At 28.7% G+C, this 19,679-nt stretch overlaps 1 protein-coding gene across 6 annotated transcripts in view; it reads left to right on the forward strand.

Moving 5' to 3' along the window:
- Nucleotides 1-9,839: 9,839 nt before the first annotated feature.
- Nadk1b (NAD kinase 1b) overlaps nucleotides 9,840-19,679 on the forward strand; it is an 88,473-nt gene continuing 78,633 nt past the window's right edge. Inside the window, exons 1-2 of one of the 6 annotated variants that reach the window (XM_073957303.1) lie at nucleotides 9,840-10,506; nucleotides 17,627-17,898. In XM_073957303.1, the coding sequence (XP_073813404.1) occupies nucleotides 17,768-17,898 (131 nt within the window). In that variant the 5' untranslated portion in view covers nucleotides 9,840-10,506; nucleotides 17,627-17,767. The remainder of the gene's footprint in view (nucleotides 10,507-17,626; nucleotides 17,899-19,679) is intronic. The other 5 variants (XM_073957305.1, XM_073957302.1, XM_073957301.1 and 2 more) reach the window with 5 other exon arrangements.

Consider the following 19,679-nt stretch of genomic DNA (forward strand, 5'->3'; position numbering starts at 1 on the left):
AATTGACTTCTTCTATAGAAAAAGTTAGCTGAATAGACTTTTTCTATAGAAAAATTTTGCTGAATTGACTTTTTCTATAGAAAAAGTTTTCTGAAGTGAATTTTTCAGTAGAAATAGTTTGCTTAATTGATTTTTGTACACAACAATTTATTTTCTATGGAAAATCGTTGTTGAATTTATTTTTTTTATTAGAAAATCGGTGGTTAATTGACTTTTACTGTAGCAAATTGTTGCTGAATGGACTTTCTTTGTAGATAAAGTTAGCTGAAATAACTATTTCTATAGAAAATCGTTGCTGAATTAACTTTTTCTATAGAAAAAGTTTGCTGAATTGACTTTTACGATAGAAAAAGTTTGCTGAATAGACTTTTTCTATGGGGAGAGTTTGCTGAATTGACTTTTTCTGTAAAAAAAGTAAGCTGAATTGACTTTTTCTTTGGAAAAGGTTAGCCGAATTGACTTTTTCTATATGAAAATTTTGCTATATTTTCTTTTTTAAATTAAATATTATTCATATTTGCAAGCAATTTAGTTTAAATCGTTTTTGGCTTTGACATCAAACTAATCAAATTCTATTAATTATAGTTGTTATCGACAAATATGGTGGCAATAAATAAATGAATATGATATACATACGACAAGCCTACATAGAAAACTACTATACATAAATTTATTCAAAAATGTAACAACATTCACTTCAACTCACAACCAATAAATCCTTGTAATAACACCAATAAATTTCTACAACACGCCCAAAATAAAAAACCAACAATTAAAAGCATTTACCTTCTCTTTGTTAATATTTAAATTATTCAAATAAATTTCAAAACCCAAAAACAAAATTGGAACAAAATTAATAAACTCAAGGAAATCCTTTCCATATACATACAACAATAACGAAAAATACTCTATTCTAGAATAAAAAAAACTGTAAATTGCAATGAATTATAAAACAACCTGTTGGCAGTCAATTGACAGTTCTTGATGAATTATTCAATGAAAAAAAATCGCATTGACGTTATCAACCAAAAATATAGGTAGATACCAAAAAAGAATTAGAATTTTTGAGAAATTTTTCTTTTTGTTGGGATTTCTTTTAGGCAACAGATCTAACGTTTTGTATATTTGAAAATTATTTATCTTCTCTCACATTCAGCTATTCTGAATACAAAACACTACATGCATACTTACCTATCTATAGTTGAGGTAGAGTAAGGTCTCATCAAACTTCTATGTCTGTCTACGCTGTTTCTTTGTATGAGTCAACCTCTGTCCACAAAAATGTCCAGTTTTGAAATGTAAATTTATTGTTGCTGGTGGAGAGAATATGCGATGTATTTATAGGCAGCTAAGCGCTGATCGATAGCCATGCATCTTAAAGTTTGTTAGATTTTATGGTGGTATACAGACAGCGAAGGAACATTACCTTATACAAACTTTGTTTTCGCACATACATACATACATACAAGTACCCAGCAAACCAAAATCGGAAGAAACATCAGAATTCGGACCGAATTCGGTCCGAAAGTCGGATGAAACGTCCGAGTTCGGATCCGAATTCGGTCCGAACTCTAACCGAAAGTCATGTGGCGTGGTTGACGTGTTCTGTGACCGAAATTCGGATGAAAATCGGATGTTTTAACCGACTTTCGGACCGAATTCGGTCCGAACTCTGATGAACTATCGTATAAATTTCTGTTTTATTTACCGACTTTCGGACAGATATCGGTCCGAATTCGGAAGTAAAATCTTATGAAATTCGAAAGTGTTTGCCGACTTTCGGACCGAATTTGGTCCGAAGTCAGATGAACTATCGTATGAACTTCTGATTTATTTACCAGCATTCGACCAGAATTTGTTCTTCTTATTAAAATATGTTGAAAATACACAGCTAGTTCATGAAATATCCAAATCCTATAAAAGTTTATTTGCTATAAACATATTAAAGGTTTTAATATCATATTATGCTGTGTTAAATGCGCGACTTGGGGGAAAAACAAACTGTGGAGAACAACAAATTCGTCAACACGATCTGTGAAATATGTAAAACAATTGTTATTAATATATAAAAAATAAATGTCTTCACATGCAAAAAATTTTGATACACATAAAAGTGTTAGAAACTTAACTTTGGCCATATACAAATATAAAACATATGACTTTCCACGGAATAGTGTTGAAGTTTGACGAAGAAAATCTTTACTTTCATTAACTTCATAAAAATAAAGAATTATGTATGCAACCGATCACTATGAATAACATTTAAACACTATCATGCTTCAACACGCATAACAAAAATAAACCAACTTTGTTCTCCGATACAGAAATTAAAACCCGAGCACTCAATTTTTCGTTCGTACTGCATCAACGTCGGCACATCAACAATTACACATTTACAATGTGCGAGCGAAACATGTACAATTCTTTTCTCTCTGCTTATTTACACTTAATTTTGCCAAAGCAGCACAAGAGACGGGAAAAATTTCGTCAGACTAGTCGGACAGAGTTCGGACCGAAGTCGGTCAGACGCGTCGGAAAAACGTCCGATTTTGAGCAGACGCGTCGGACGTCCGACATTGTGTTTGCTGGGTATGTATGCTTATGTTTGTATAGATATGCCGGTATTGATTTATTTGTTTACAAATTGTTAACCGAAAACAATCAAGCGAAAATTATAAAATATTTTAAAATATTCCTATGAATTTTACTTGTTTTAATAGGCATCCTATAAACGGTATATAAGATCTCGAAGCTTGTGTTTGGAAAGACACGGAAAAAGTCAATTAAGCAAAATTTTTCAATATAGAAGATCAATTCAGCAAAGTTTTTCTAGAGAAAAAACTAATTCAGCTAACTTTTTCTATAGAAAATGTCAATTCAGCTAACTTTTTCTATAAAAACAGTCAATTCAGCTAACTTTTTAATAGAAAAAGTCAATTTTTTCTATAGAAAATGTTAATTCAGCTAACTTTTTTAATGGAAAAAGTCAATCCAGCTAACTTTTTCTATAGAGCAAGAAAATTAAGCTAACTTTTTCTATAGAAAAAGTAAATTCAGCTAATTGTTTTTATAGAAATAGTCAATTCAGCTAAGTTTTTCTAATGAAAATTTCAATTCAGTAAACTTTTTCTATAGAAAAATCAAATTAGCAAACTTTTTTTCTAGAAAAAAGTCAATTCAGCAAACTTTTTTAATGAAAGATTACATTCAGCAAACCTTTTCTAAAGAAAAATTCCATTCAGCAAACTTTTTTTTTAATGAAAACTTCAATTCAGCAAAATTTTTCTAATCATAACTTCAGTTCAGCAAAAATTTATAATGAAAAACTCAATGCAGCCTACTTTTTCCATAGAAAAATTTAATTCAGCAAACTTGTTTTAATGAAAACTTCTATTCGGCAAACTTTTTCTAATGAAAAATTCAATTCAGCAAACGTTTTCTAATGAAAAATTCATTTCAGAAAACTTTTTCTAATGAATAATTAAATTCAGCACACTTTATCTATAGAAAATTCAATTCAGCATACTTTTTCTAAAGAAAAATTAAATTCAGCAAATTTTGAATGAAAAAATCATTTCAGCAAACTTTTTCTAATGAAAAAATAAATTCAGCAAATGTTTTCTTATGAAAAATTCAATTCAGAAAACTTTTACTAATGAACAATAAAATTCAGCACACTTTTCCTATAGAAAATTCAATTCAGAAAGAAAAATTAAATTTAGCAAACTTTTTCTAACTTTTTCTTTTCAATTCACTAAAATTTTTCGAATAAAAACTTCAATACAGCAATATTTTTTTAGAAAAAGTCAATTCAGCAAATTATTTTTAATGAAAGAAAAAAACAATTTAGTGCTAATGAAAATCAACTCAGCCAAATTTTTCTAATGAAAAATTAAACTTAGCAAATTTTTTCTAATGAAATCTTCAATTCAGCAAACCTTTTTTAATGAAAACTTCAATTCAGCATACTTTTTCTAATAAAAACTTCAGTTCAGCAAAATTTTTCTAATGCACAAGTCAATGCAGCTGACTTTTTCCATAGAGAAATGCAATTCAGCAAACTTTTTCAAATGAAAATTTTAATTCAGCAAAAATTTTTTAAATAAAACTTGAATTCAGCAAACTTTTTGTAATGGAAACTGAAATTCAGCAAAATGTTTTTAATGAAGACTTCAATTCAGTACACTTTTTCTAATGAAAAATTCAATTAAGCAAACTTTTGCTAAAGAAAAATTAAATTCAGAAAACTTTTCTTATGAAAAGTATAATTCAGCGAAATTCTTCTAATGAAAAATTTAATTCAGCTAACTTTTTCTAGTGAAAAGTTCAATTCAGCAAAGTTTTTCTAATGAAAAACTAAATTCAGCAAACTTTTTCTAATAAAAAATTCAATTCAGCGAACGTTTTCTTATGAAAAATTCAATTCAGCAAACTTTTTCTAATGAATAATTAAATTAGGAGGGTTGGCGTTTTTTGTTTGGGATGGCGACTTCTATTTTGTTTTTCAAAATAGTCAGGCTTAATCCCATAGTCGTTGTTTTAATATTTTATTAAAACAACTTTAATTTATTAGTGGGAAAAAATTGGCGATGTTTACCAAGGGGTAAGGCAGGGAATACTATAGTTTCAGATCTCGCCACAGATCTTCATCAGTTCCCTTATTTCTTGTTTTTCAACAGAAAACTTTTTATACCCAAGTGTCAATTGCTAGCTCAAATAGATACGTGCGCAAAAAAAACACTCTGATCGAGAATTTCTTTGGCAAGTGAAGTTGCTAGAGTTTAGGTAGTCCCAATTTACATTGGGCGAGTTTACTTGCGGCAATTGTCAGTTTGTAGGCGAGAGAGGGTGCTGAGAGGCAGAGGGTTACCATATGCCTCACCTCTCTCTCCTACAAAATGACAATTGCCGCAAGTAAACTCGCCCAATGTAAATTGGGACGTAGTGCCAAAGAAATTCTCGATCAGAGTGTTTCTTTGCGCACGTATCTATTTGAGCTAGCAATTGACACTTGGGTATAAAAAGTTTCTTGTTGAAAAACAAGAAATAAGGAAACTGATGAAGATCTGTGGCGAGATCTGAAACTATAGTATTCCCTGCCTTACCCCTTGGTAAACATCGCCAATTTTTTCCCACTAATAAATTAAAGTTGTTTTAATAAAATATTAAAACAACGACTATGGGATTAAGCCTGAGTATTTTGAAAAACAAAATGAATAATTAAATTCAGCACACTTTTTCTATAGAAGATTCAATTCAGCGCACACTGTCTATAGAAAATTTAATTCAGCATACTTTTTCTATAGAAAAAATCAATTCGGCAAACTTTTTCTATACACCTTTTTTTTATAGGAAAAAGTCAATTCAGCTAATTTTTCCTACAGAAAAATTCAATTCCGTAAACTTTTTCTTAGAAAAAATTCAATTCAGCAAACTTTCTTTATGAAAAACCCAATTCAGTAAACTTTTGCTAATAACAAATTCAATTCAGGAAACTTTTTTTAATAAAAAATTTAATTAAGAAATTCTATTCAGCAAATTTTTCTATAGAAAAAGTCAATTCAGCAAACTTTTTCTGTAGAAAAAGTCAATTCAGCAAACTCATCTGTCGAAGAAGTCAATTTAATAAACTTTAAGTTCAGCAAATTTTTCTATAGAAAATGTCTATTCGGCAAACTTTTTCTAATGAAAACTATCAATTTAGCAAACTTTTTCAAATGAAAAATTCAATTCAGCAAACTTTTGCTAGAGAAAAAGTAAATTCTGCTAAAGAAAAACTGAATTCACAAAGCTTCTCCTCTAGAAATGTCAATTCAGCAAACTTTTTCTATAGAAAAAGTCAATTCAGCAAAGTTTTTCTATAAAAAAGTCAATTCAGAAAACTTTTTCTATAGAAAAAGTCAATTCAGCAAATCTTTTTCTATAGAAAATGTCAATTCAGCGAACTTATTCTATAGAAAAAGTCAATTCAGCAAACTTTTTCTATAGAAAAAGTCAATTCAGCAAACTTTTTCTATAGAAAAAGTCAATTCAGCATACTTTTTCTATAGAAAAAGTCAATTCAGCAAACTTATTCTATAGAAAAAGTCAATTCAGCAAACTTTTTCTATGGAAAAATTCTATTCAGCAACAATTTCCATAGAAAACTATCAATTCAGCAAACTTTTTCCAATGAAAAATTAAATTCAGCAAACTTTTTCTATAGAAAAAGTAAATTCAGCTAACTTTTTTATAAGAAAAGCAAATTCAGCTAACTTTTTCTATGGAAAAATTCTATTCAGCAACAATTTTTATAGAAAAAGTCAATGCAGCCATCTTTTTCTATAGAAAAAGTAAATTCAGCAATCTTTTTCTACAGAAAAATGCAATTGTCAAACTTTTTTTCTACAGAAAAAATCAATTCAGCAAACTTTTTTAATGAAAGATTACTTTCAGCAAATCTTTTCTATAGAAAAAGTCAATTCAGCAAACATTTTTTAATGACAAATTCCATTCATTAACCTTGTTCTTATGAAAACATCCGTTCAGCAAACTTTTTCTCAGCAAAATGTTTCTAATGGAAAATTAAACTCAGCAAACTTTTTCTAATGAAAATTTCAATTCAGCAAACTTTTTTAATGAAAACTTCAATTCAGCAAACTTTTTTTAATGAAAACTTCAGTTCAGCAAAATTTTTCTAATGAAAAAGTCAATGCAGCAGACTTTTTCATTGAAAATTTTAATTCAGCAAACATTTTTTAAATAAAACTTCAATTCAGCAAACTTTTTGTAATGAAAACTTAAATTCAGCAAAATGTTTTTAATGAAAGCTTTAATTCAGCAAACTTTTTCTTATGAAAAGTATAATTCAACGAAATTCTTCTAATGAAAAATTTAATTGAGTAAACTTTTTCTAATGAAAAGTTCAATTCAGCAAAGGTTTTCTAATGAAAAATTCAACTCAGCAAACTTTTTCTAATGAAAAATTAAATTCAGCAAACGTTTTCTTATGAAACATTCAATTCCGCAAACTTTTTGTAATGAAAATTTCAATTCAGCAAAGTTTTTCTAATGAAAAATTCAATTCAGCAAACTTTTGCTAATGAAAATTTCAATTCAGCAAACGTTTTCTTATGAAAAAGTCAATTCAGCAAACCTTTTTTAATGAAAAATTCCTTTCAGCAAACTTGTTCTAATGAAAACATCCATTCAGCAAACTTTTTCTAATGAAAACATCAACTCAGCAAAATTTTTCTAATGAAAAAGTCAATGCAGCTGACTTTTTCCACAGAAAAATTCAATTCAGCAAACTTCTTCAAATGAAAATTTTAATTCAGCAACTATTTTTTAAATAAAACTTCAATTCAGTAAACTTTTTGTAATAAAAACTTAAATTCAGCAAAATGTTTTTAATGAAAACTTCAATTCAGCAAACTTTTTCTAATGAAAAATTTAATTCAGCAAACTTTTACTAAAGAAAAGTATAATTCAGCGAAATTCTTCTTATGAAAAATTTAATTCAGCAAACTTTTTTTAATGAAAAGTTCAATTCAGCAAAGTTTTTCTAATGAAAAATTCAATTCAGAAAACTTTTTCTAATGAATAATTAAATTCAGCACACTTTTTCTATAGAAAATTCAATTGAGCGCACACTGTCTATAGAAAATTTAATTCAGCATACTTTTTTTTATAGAAAAAATCAATTCGGCAAACTTTTTCTATACAAAAAGTTAATTATAGAAGAAATCAATTCAGCAAACCTTTCCTAAGGAAAAAGTCAATTCAGCTAATTTTTCCTACAGAAAAATTCAATTCCGTAAACTTTTTCTATAGAAAAAATTCAATTCAGAAAACTTTCTTTATGAAAAACCCAATTCAGCAAACTTTTGCTAATAACAAATTCAATTCAGCAAACTTTTTTTAATAAACAATTGGGAAAAGCGTTAAGTTCGGTCGGGCCGAACTTTTTATACCCTCCACCACAAATTTCAGCCATTTCGGTGGATTAATGTGGCCACAACCTTCAAAATACCGAAAATCGGAAGTTACCGTTCTATTGGGGCTATATGATGGCGCGGACCTATACCTACAAATTTCTGGGGGGGAAGTTTTATATCCCCAACGAAGACTAAATACCAAATTTCAGCCATCTCGGTGTGATAATGAGGCCAAAACCTTCAAAATACCGAAAATCGGGAGATATCGTCCTATGGGGGCTATATCAAAACGTGGACCTATATAAACATTTGGTCGAAATGTTTCTTAGCCTCTGGAAACACAAAATACAAAGTTGCAACCGATTCTGTTTTCAAATGGGACTAATACATTCAAAATATATTAAAATGACGCGTACTTTATTTGGGGCGTTATATGGGGGCTATACCAAAACGTGGACCTATATAAACCAACTTTGGTAGGAATGTTTTTTGGCCTCTGGAGACACAAAATACCAAATTACAATCAATTCGGTGGTAAAATGGGACAAACCTCTTAAAAATTCCTTAAAACGACGACGCGTCACGCGTCATTTAGTATGGGGGCTATACGAAAGCGTGGACCTGCATAGCCCACTTTCAATACCAAAAGTCCTACGTTCAAATAATAGATTTTCCCAAAATTTCATCCACCTACGTCAATCCGGTCGGACGCTAGAGTGATTTCCACAGACGGACGGACATGGCTATATCGATGTAGAATTACACGCTGATCAAGAATATATACTTTGTGGGGTCTACAATTATTTTTTCGAGTAGTTACAAACGTAGTGACAAACTTAATATACCCCCATCCTATGGTGGAGGGTATAAAAATGTAATTAAGAAATTCTATTCAGCAAACTTTTTCTGTAGAAAAAGTCAATTCAGAAAAATTTTTCAAACGAAAAATCAATTCAGGAAACTTATCTATAGGAAAATTCAGTTCAGCAAATTTTTTCTATGGTAAAATTCTATTCAGCAACAATTTCCATAGAAAACAATCAATTCAGCAAACTTTTCCAATGAAAAATTCAATTCAGCAAACTTTTTCTAGTGAAAAGTTCAATTCAGCAAAGTTTTTCTAATGAAAAACCCAATTCAGCAAACTTTTGCTAATAACAAATTCAATTCAGCAAACTTTTTTTAATAAAAAATGTAATTAAGAAATTCTATTCAGCAAATTTTTCTATAGAAAATGTCTATTCGGCAAACTTTTTCTAATGAAAACTATCAATTTAGCAAACTTTTTCAAATGAAAAATTCAATACAGCAAACTTTTGCTAGAGAAAAAGTAAATTCTGCTAACTTTATCTAAAGAAAAACTGAATTCACAAAGCTTCTCCTCTAGAAATGTCAATTCAGCAAACTTTTTCTATGGAAAAATTCTATTCAGCAACAATTTCCATAGAATATTTCAATTCAGCAAACATTTTTTGTAGAAACATTCGATTCAGCAAACTTTTTCTGAATGAAGCAAAGTGTCATGGCAGGGTGCCTTAATGGCCGGTAAAGTTCCCCCATTACAATGAAAAAAGGTCTCAAATTACAAAGCTCTGATGACGCTGAGCAACAGAGTATCAATTTCGACTGAGAACTCTATTTGCCAAATATCGTTACTTTTGTTCTTAAGATTTGCTATTGTTGTTGCTGCTGTTGATTTTCAATATGTATATCCATCATTTAACAAATGTTCAAATGTTCATTCTTGATGTTGTTATTGTCGTATGTATTTTACAATGTTTTTCATTGTTGGAGTTGTTATTGTTGTTGAAAATTGGTTGGTTTGCGCTGCTGTTGCTGTTGTTTCTCCCCATATATAACACCACTCTGGTTTTGCTTTTGTTGTCATTCTTATTTAATATACAATTTTCAATTTTTTCTTTCGATCTTTTTGTTGTTGTTGTTGCTGTTGTAGTTTTTTTTTTGAAAACATTCTGAGATTTCATGCATTTGTGGAGGGGCATCAGTTAAATGTTGACTTTAAACGTGTAAAGATATAAACGAACAATTGGCGCACGGGCAACACAAGTCAACATCATCATCTCTATTCGCCACACATCAGATGATTATTATGACTATAATATTTGCACATTAAACGTCATTAAAGATAAACAGAATAAGAAGAAGAAGAAAAAGATCTCATTGCATTTATTATCGGAATCATAATAAAAATAATGAAATGAAAATTTAATAAAAAAAAATTATAAAAAAATATTGAGAAACGTGTTGCCAAGTGTAGATATACATACATATAATAAAATATAATAAAATATATGTTTCAATAATATTTTGAATCAGTGCATTATCCGTTGTGCTAAAAATGTAAACAAAATTCTAACTAATTGTGAGAAAATGTGTGTTTTGATTACCAAAAAGCAAAACATCAACAACAAGAAAAAGAAAGAAATATTATGACATTGAAAAACAAACCCCCACCCCCCCCCCCCCCCCCCCACTGCCACTAAATAATCAATTTCAGATTTCATTAGTGTTCTTATTAAATTATTTTTTGGCAACTAAATTGAACATTTAAGTGAAAGCTTGTTAAATAGTAAAGTGTATTAAAAATAGACAACATAGAAAAAAATTTTAAATAATTTTACTTTGAAGAAAGTGAAAAAAATAACAAAATGTTAATCTTCATATAGGATAAAAATCGGCCCTCTTGACTAAGGATCTAAGGAACATTTTAGATGACATGACTAAGGAACATTTTCCAATAGCAAAGTCAGTGATTATGACTACGGGGCGTTTTCCTATAGGAAAAAGTCAGTTCTCATGACTGAAGAACTTTTTCCCATAGAAAAAATTTTTTGATTTTACAAAAAATGTAAATTCAGCTAATTTTTTCTATAGAAAAAGTCAATTCGTCTAGTTTTTGGTATAAAAAAAAGTAAATTCAGCTAACTTTTTCTTTATAAAAAGCCAATTCGGCAGATTTTTTCTTTATAAAAAAGTTAATTCAGCAAACTTGTTATATAGAAAAAGTCAATTTAGGTAACTTTTTCTTTCTAAAATGACTATTCAGCAAACTTCTTCTCTAGAAAAAATCAATTCAGCTAATTTTTTATATATAAATTCAATTCAGCTAAGTTTTCTTTATAAAAAGTCAATTCAGCTAACGTTTTATAGAATAAGTAAATTCAGCTAAGTTTTTACATAGAAAAAACTTAATCTGCAAATATTTTTCTGCAGAAAGAACGCATTCAGCTAAATTTTAATATAGAAAAAACATATTCAGCAAGATTGGAAAAAGTTTGCTGAATTAAATATTTCACTACAAAAAGTATGCTTAATTAAATGTTTCGTCAGAAAAAGTTTGCTGAATTGAACTTTTCGTTAAATTTAAATTTAACGTTGAATTCAAATTTTTCATTAGAAACAGTTCGCTGAATTGATTTTTTCTATGGAAAAAGTATGCTGAATGAATTTTGTATAGATAAAGTGTGTTGAAATTAATTTTCTATAGAAAAAGTGTGCTGAATTTAATTATTCATTAGAATAAGTTTGCTGAATTGAATTTTTCATAAGAAAACGTTTGCTGAATTGACTTTTTCTATAGAAAAAGTTTGCTGAATTGATTTTTCATAGACAAGTTTGCTGAATTGACTTTTTCTATAAAAAAGTTTGCTGAATTGACTTTTTCTATAGAAAAAGTTTGCTGAATTGACTTTTTCTATAGAAAAAGTTTGCTGAATTGACTTTCCTATAGAAAAAGTTTGCTGAATTAAATTGTTCACTACAAAAAGTTTTCTTAACTTAATTTTTCATTAGAAAAAGTTTGCTAAATTCAACTTTTCGTTAAATTTAAATTTAACGTTGAATTCAAATTTTTCATTAGAAACAGTTCGCTGAATTGATTTTTTTTCTATAGGAAAAGTATGCAGAATTTAATTTTTTTATAGATAAAGTGTGCTGAATTAAATTTTCTATAGAAAAAGTGTGCTGAATTTAATTATTCATTAGAATAAGTTTGCTGAATTGAATTTTTCATAAGAAAATATTTGCTGAATTGACTTTTTTATAGAAAAAGTTTGCTGAATTGACTTTTTCTATCAAAAAAGTTTGCTGAATTGACTTTATCTATAGAAAAAGTTTGCTGAATTGACTTTTCTATAGAAAAAGTTTGCTGAATTAAATTGTTCACTACAAAAAGTTTTCTTAACTTAATTTTTCATTAGAAAAAGTTTGCTAAATTCAACTTTTCGTTAAATTTAAATTTAACGTTGAATTCAAATTTTTCATTAGAAACAGTTCGCTGAATTGATTTTTTTCTATAGGTAAAGTATGCAGAATTTAATTTTTTTATAGATAAAGTGTGCTGAATTGAATTTTCTATAGAAGACGTGTATTGAATTTAATTATTCATTAGAATAAGTTTGCTGAATTGAATTTTTCATAAGAAAACGTTTGCTGAATTGACTTTTTCTATAGAAAAAGTTTGCTGAATTGATTTTTTTATACAAAAGTTTGCTGAATTGACTTTTTTATAGAAAAAGTTTGCTGAATTGATTTTTTCTGTAAAAAAGTTTGCTGAATTGACTTTTTCTGTACAAAAAGTTAGCAGAATTGACTTTTTCTGTACAAAAAGTTTGGCAAATTTACTTTTTCTATAGAAAAGTTAGCTGAATTGATTTGTTTGTACCAAAAGTTTGCTGAAATGATTTTTCTATGGAAAAAGTTTGCTGAATGGAATTTTTCTTTAGAAAACGTTTGCTTAATTGAATTTTTCATTAGAAAATTTTTGCTGAATTGGCATTTTCCATAGTAAAAGTTTGCAGAATTGATATTTTCTATAGAAAAAGTTTGCTAAATTGATTTTTTCATTAAAAAATTTTTGCTGAATTGACTTTTTCTCTAGAAAAAGTTTGCTAAATTGATTTTTACATTAAAAAAATTTTTGCTGAATTGAATTTTTTCATTAGAAAAAGTATTTTCTTTAAAAACAAAATCCTAAATTGATTTTTAAAATAGGAAAAGTTTGCTGAATTGGCTTGTTCCATAAAAAAAGTTTGCTGAATTGATTTTCTCTATGAAAAAAGTTTGCTTAGTTGACTTTTTCATTTAAAAACATTTGCTGAATTGAATTTTTCATTAGGAAAAGTTAGCTGAATTTACTTTTTCCATAGAAAAAGTAAGTTGAATTGGCTTTTACTAAAGCAAACATTTGCTGAATTGACTTTTTCTATAGAAAAAGTTTGTGGAATAGAATTTTTTTTATTAATTGAATTTTTCTTTAGACAAAAATTTGCTGAATTGATTTTCTAAATATACGGAATTGCTGAATTGACTTTTTCATTACAAAAAGATTGCTGAATTGACTTTTTCAATAAAAAAAAGTTTGCTGAATTTAATTTTTCATTAGGAAAAATTAGCTGAATGAATTTTTCATTGGAAAAAGTTTGCTTAATTGAATTCTTCTTTAGAAAAAATTTGCTGAATTGACTTTTTCTATAGAAAAAGTTAAGTGATTAGTTTTTTTCTATATAAAATGTTAGCAGAATTTTTCTTAAGACAAAAATTTGCTGAATTGATTTTTTAAATATACGGAATTGAGTTTTTCCATAGAAAAAAATTGCTGAATTCACTTTTTCATTATAAAAAGTTTGCTGAATTTAACTTTTCATTAGAAAAAAATAGCTGAATTGATTTCTTCCTTATGTTTGCTGAATTAGAAAATGTTTGCTGAATTTTTCGGTAGAAAATTCAGCAAATTTTTTTCTGTAGAAAAAACCCATTTAGCTAATTATTTCTACAGAAAATTCAATTCAGCTAACTTTTTCGATATAAAACGTCAATTCAGTTAATATTTTCTGCAGAAAATGTCAATTCAGCAAACTTTTTCTATAGAAGAACTCAATTTAGCAAATATTTTCTATAGTAAAAGTAAATCACATAACTTTTTATACAAAAAAAAAAAAAAACCTATAAAAACCTACAAAAAGTCAATTCAACTAACTTTATCTAGAGAAAAAGTCAATTCAGAAATTCATGTAGCCTTTTCTAGTGAAAAAATCAATTCAGCAAATTTTTTCTATTCAGCTAAGTTTTTCTTTATAAAAAATCAATCAGCTAACTTTTTCTGTAGAAAAAAATCAAGTCAGCAATTTTTTTCGTAAGAAAAATCCATTTCAGCTAAATGTTTCTTGTTAAAAATTCAATTCAGCTATCTTTTTATGTAGAAACAACCTATTCAGCAAACTTGTTCTGTAAAAAAAGTCTATTCAGCTAACTTTTTCCATATAAAAAGTCAAGTTAATTTTTATACAGAAAAAGTCAATTCAGCTAATTTTTATACAGAGAAAGTCAATTCAGAAAACCTTTTGTAGTGAAAAATTTAATTCAGAAAAATTTTTCTAATGAAAAATTCAAGTAAACAAACTTTTTTTCGTGAAAAATTCTATTTAGCAAACTTTTTCTAATGAAAAATTCAATTAAGCAAACTTTTTATAGTAAAAAAAAATTAATTCAGCAAACTCTTACTCTAGAAAAAGTCAATTAAGCACAACTTTTCTATAGAAAAAGTAAATTCAGCTAACTTCTTACATAGGAAAAGCCTATCCGCCTATTTTTTTCTACAGAAAAAGTCAATTCAGGTAATTTCTGTATAGAAAATTTAATTCAGCTAACTGTTTCATCATAAAAAGTCAATTTAGCAAACTTTTATATGAAAAAATTTAATTCAGCTAACATTTTATATAGAAAAAACTTAATCAGCTAACTTTTTCTATAGATAAAGTCAATTCAGCAAACTTTTTTCTAATGAAAAATTCAATTCAGCTAATTTTTTCTAATGAAAAATTTAATTCATCTAATTTTTTTCTAATGAAAAATTCAATTCATTCTTTTTTATGAAAAAACTTAATTCAGCAAACTTTTTGTAATGTAAAAGTCAATTCAGAATTTTTTTCTATGGAAAAAGTCTATTCCGTATACATATTTAAAAAATCAATTCAGCAAATTTTTGTCTAAAGAAAAATTCAACTAAGCAAAGTTTTTCTAATGAAAAAATTCTATTCAACAAACTTTTTCTATAGAAAAAATCAATTCAGCAAATTTTTAGCTTTAGAAAAAGCCAATTCAACTAACTTTTTCCATGGAAAAAGTCAATTCAGCAAACTTTTTGTAATAAAAAAATTCAATTCAGCAAAAATTTTGTAGTAAAAAATCCAATTTAGCAATTTTTTTTAATGAAAAAGTCAACATATCAAACTTTTTCAATAGAAAAAGTCAATTCAGCTCACTTTTTCTATGGAAAAAGCCAATTCAGCAAACCTTTTCTATTTTAATAATCAATTTAGGAAATTTTTGTCTAAAGAAAAAATCAATTCTGCTAACTTTTTCTAATGAAAATTTCAATTAAGCAAACTTTTTCTAATGAAAATTGCAATTCAGCAAACTTTTTCCATAGAAAAATCAATTCAGCAAACTTTTGGTACAGAAAAGTCAATTCAGCTATCTTTTCTTTAGAAAAAGTCAATTCAGCCAACTTTTCTATAGAAAAAGTCAATTCAGCAAACTTTTCCTATAGAAAAAGTCAATTCAGCAAACCTTTTCTATTATAAAATCAATTCTGCAAATTTTTGTCTTAAAAAAAATAAATTCTGCAAACTTTTTCTACAGAAAAAGTCCAATCAGCTTTTCTTTAGAGGAGGTTAATTCAGCAAACTTTTGTATAGAAGAAGCCAATTCAGCAAACTTTTTCTGTATATTAAAAAGTTTGTTCTCACGACTGATGAACTTTTTCCTGTAGAAAAAAGCCAGTCCTTAGGACTGAGTAACTTTTTTCTGTAGGAGAAACCCTTTCCTTAGGACTGAGTAAATTTTTCCTATAATAGTATTGACTTGTTTCTATAGTAAAAAGTCTCTCATTCGTTAAGACTGGCTGTCTTATTACTATAGGAAAAAAAAGTTCATCAGTCATGAATACTGACTTTTTCCAAATACTGGAATGTTTCTCAATCCTCAGTCACAATATCAGACTTGTTGCTCAGTTCTGAGAACTGACTTTTCCTATTATAAAAAGTTCGTAAACTGATTTCCTTTAGAAAAAGTCCCTCAGTGATGAGTACTGCCTTTTTCCTATAGAAAAAAGTTCCTCAGTCACGAAGACTAAACTTTTCCTATTGGTAAAAAGTTCAACAGTCATGAGTACTAATTCTTTCCTCAGTCATACGGATTGACTGGTTCGTTCCTTTAGGAAAAAATTTCCTATAGAAAAATGATCCTCACTCTTGACTGACTTTTTGAAATAGGCAAAAGTTCCTCAGTCAAGAGGACTGACTTTTTCCATAGAAAGCAATCGTCAGTCATGAGTACTGACATTTCCCATGGAGAAAATTTCGTCAGTCATGACGACTTACAGACTTCTTCCTACAGAAAAATGTTTCTAACACATGAGGACTGACTTTTTCCTATAGGAAAAAGTTCATCAGTCAAGAAGAATTACATTTTCCTATACGGAAAAGTTCTTCAGTCATGAGGACTGACTTTTCCCATAGGAAAAATTTAGTCAGTCACGACGGCTGAAGGACTTCTTTCTATAGGAAAATGTGCCTCCGTAATGAGATCATGGAGACTAACGGAAAAAGTTCCTCAGTCATGACAACTGACTTTTTCCTATAGAAATAATTTATACTGACTTTTCCAAATACAAGAATGTTCCTCAGTCACAAGATCAGACTTGTTCCTCAGGTCTGAGAACTGACTTTTCCTATTATAAGAAGTTCGTAAACCGATTTCCTTGAGAAAAAGGCCCTCAGTCATGATGACTGAATTTTTTCTATAGGTAAAAAGTTCCTCAGTCACGAGGTCTGAAATTTTTCTATTGATAAAACGTTCAACAGTCATGAGTACTAATTTTTTTCTAAGTCATAAGGATTGACTGATTCGTTCTTTTAGAAAAAAAATTCTTCAGTCATGAGATCATGAGGATCTCCTATAGAAAAATGATTTTCACTCTTGACTGAATTTTTGAAGTAGGTAAAAGTTCCTCAGTCAATTTTTTTTCCATAGAAAGCAATCGTCAGTCATGAATACTGACTTTTCCCATGGAGAAAATTTCGTCAATCATGACGACTTACATACTTCTTCCTACAGAAAAATGTTCCTAACACATGAGGACTGGCTTTTTCCTATAGGACAAAGTTCATCAGTCAAGAAGAATTATATTTTCCTATAGGGAAAAGTTCGTCACTCAAAAGGACTGACTTTTTCCCATAGAAAAAAAATCGTTAGTCATGAGAACTCGTCAGCCACGACGTCTGAAGGACTACTTTCTATAGAAAAATGTGCCGCCGTAATGAGATCATGGAGACTAACGGAAAAAGTGCCTCAGTGAGAACTGATTTTTTCCTAAAGGAATAATTTCTCGGTCACGATGACTGACTTTTCCTAATAAGATGAATTACGTCAGTCATAAATACTGATTTTTTCTTAAAAATAAGGACTGAATTTTTTTCATCAGGAAAAAGGTTCTCAGTCATTATGATTAATTTTTCTCCTCCAGGAAATAAGTTCCTCTGGATTGAGAAAATTTTAAGATAATTAATTTTTTTTTCTGTATATTAAAAAGTTTCGTCAGTCATTCATCAGTCATAAAAACTTTTATAGAAAAAAAATCAGCAGTCATGATAGCAAAAATTCAATTCTACAATTCCTAATTTTTATAGTGAAATATAACAGCAAAAACACCAGCTATTTATAACAATTCAATCAAAAATCTCTGCGAATGAAGTGAGCAGACAAAATCAAAAAAATTTAAACTTGTTTTAAATATCATAAAAGACAATAAATAAACTCATTTATACAAAATGAAAGAAGAAGACTTAATAATGGCGCGTAATCTAGTAGCGGAATCTCAGGAAGCATCACCGAGTACCTCGCCGATACCATTGCGGCGTAATCGTGTACAAGATATACTCGAAAGAAGAAGTCAATTTCGGTAAGTGAAAAATAACAATAACTTATTTTAAATTATTAGCAACAAATTCCCGACAATTTATGCATTCACGTGTTTTTGGAGATATATTTTTGGTACCTTCAGCCTACCTGGTGCTTTATCATATTTTTATGATGATTTATGTTTAATTTTAGAATGACATTGTGTTGAACACACACATTTGTTTATGCAAATCTCTTGGTTTGAATACACTCTGCTATTTCTTATTTTTTTTTTTTTGACAATTTCCTGTTTGCAAATTAGCCAACAAAAAACGTGATGGTTTGTTGTTGTTTCTTTAAAGAATATTTTTATGAATGAATTTTGGCGATTTGCTATGGGGTATTGAAGTGAAACAAAATCTTTAATTGTTTTTAGGTTTGTTTTTCTTCAAAGAATTATTACAATGATTTCTCTTTCGAACTTTTCTCATTCTCAAATTTTATATTTTCGAATAAGAATAAATATATGGATTTTGTCATTTATCTTTTAATTCGATTTTATAGGGATTCTGTAGACAGACGGCAGCGTTAATTTGCATTAACTGCCTTAATTCAGATTAATTCGTGCATTATCCACATTCTTAATGCACAAATCAAATTGAATTTAAAGGGCATTTAGATATTTCAATATGGCAATACCGTAGAAGAGAGTCCATATTCGTATGAGGGAGATAGCATATTCATGCTCTGAGACACAAGGTAAAAGAATACAGTGCAAACAACAACAAAAGAGTTGTTTTCCATCAATCAGCTGTTTCGTAAATGCAGATACTGTCGTCTGTCAGGCTAAAATTAAATGCACATCTTAATGCAAATCGTCTGTCTAGGGTATTAAGGAAAATCCGTAATTTTTGTTTTTCTGAATTCTATTAAATAAATTTTAAAAATCCTTTTTAATGTTGTTTTTTCAAAATAGTCTGGCTTAATCCCATTGTTGTTGTTTTAATATTTTAAAACAACTATTTTATTAGTGGAAAAAGATTTGGCATTGTTCGCCAAGGGGTAAGGCAGGGAATACTATAGTTTCGATCCACGCCACTGGATCTCATCAGTTCCCTTGTTTCTTGTTTGTGGATATTCTCCACCGAAGTTATTTTTCAATAACTTCTTCAACAAGAAAAATAATATAAAAATAATATAAAATATAAAAAAAAACGCCACAATGCTTCAAATTGAAGACACTGGCACGACGTGTGTTGTTTTTGCTGTAAAGCAGACCAACCAAATTTTGGTGTGTGCATTCGTCAAAATTCGACGACACATACAAGTGGAAGAGTTTTGAATTGTTTTCGCAGACACTTTCGTCGGAGTTGTATGAGGTTGCCAAGGAAAAACTTCTCATTGAACTTTTTTCTTGGCTTACCTTTATACTTCGAGCTGACGATTGATGTTTGGGTATAAAAAGTTTCTTGTTGAAGAAGTTATTGAAAAATAACTTCGGAGGAGAATATCCACAAACAAGAAACAAGGGAACTGATGAGATCCAGTGGCGTGGATCGAAACTATATTCCCTGCCTTACCCCTTGGCGAACAATGCCAAATCTTTTTCCACTAATAAAATAGTTGTTTTAATATATTAAAACAACAACAATGGGATTAAGCCAGACTATTTTGAAAAAACAAAATTGCAAACGCTATCCCAATAAAAAAAAAAAAACGCCACAATGCTTCAAATCCTTTTTAAATTTAAAACGAATATGAAAGTGTAATGCGTATGTATATGGCTTCGGTCCGTGATTTTTTAATAGAAACCACAAGTTTCTAAATTATCTAATTTATTTC

Source organism: Musca autumnalis, unplaced genomic scaffold, assembly GCF_047663935.1.
Source record: "Musca autumnalis isolate F117 unplaced genomic scaffold, ASM4766393v1 scaffold_5, whole genome shotgun sequence".
Taxonomy (NCBI): domain Eukaryota; kingdom Metazoa; phylum Arthropoda; class Insecta; order Diptera; family Muscidae; genus Musca; species Musca autumnalis.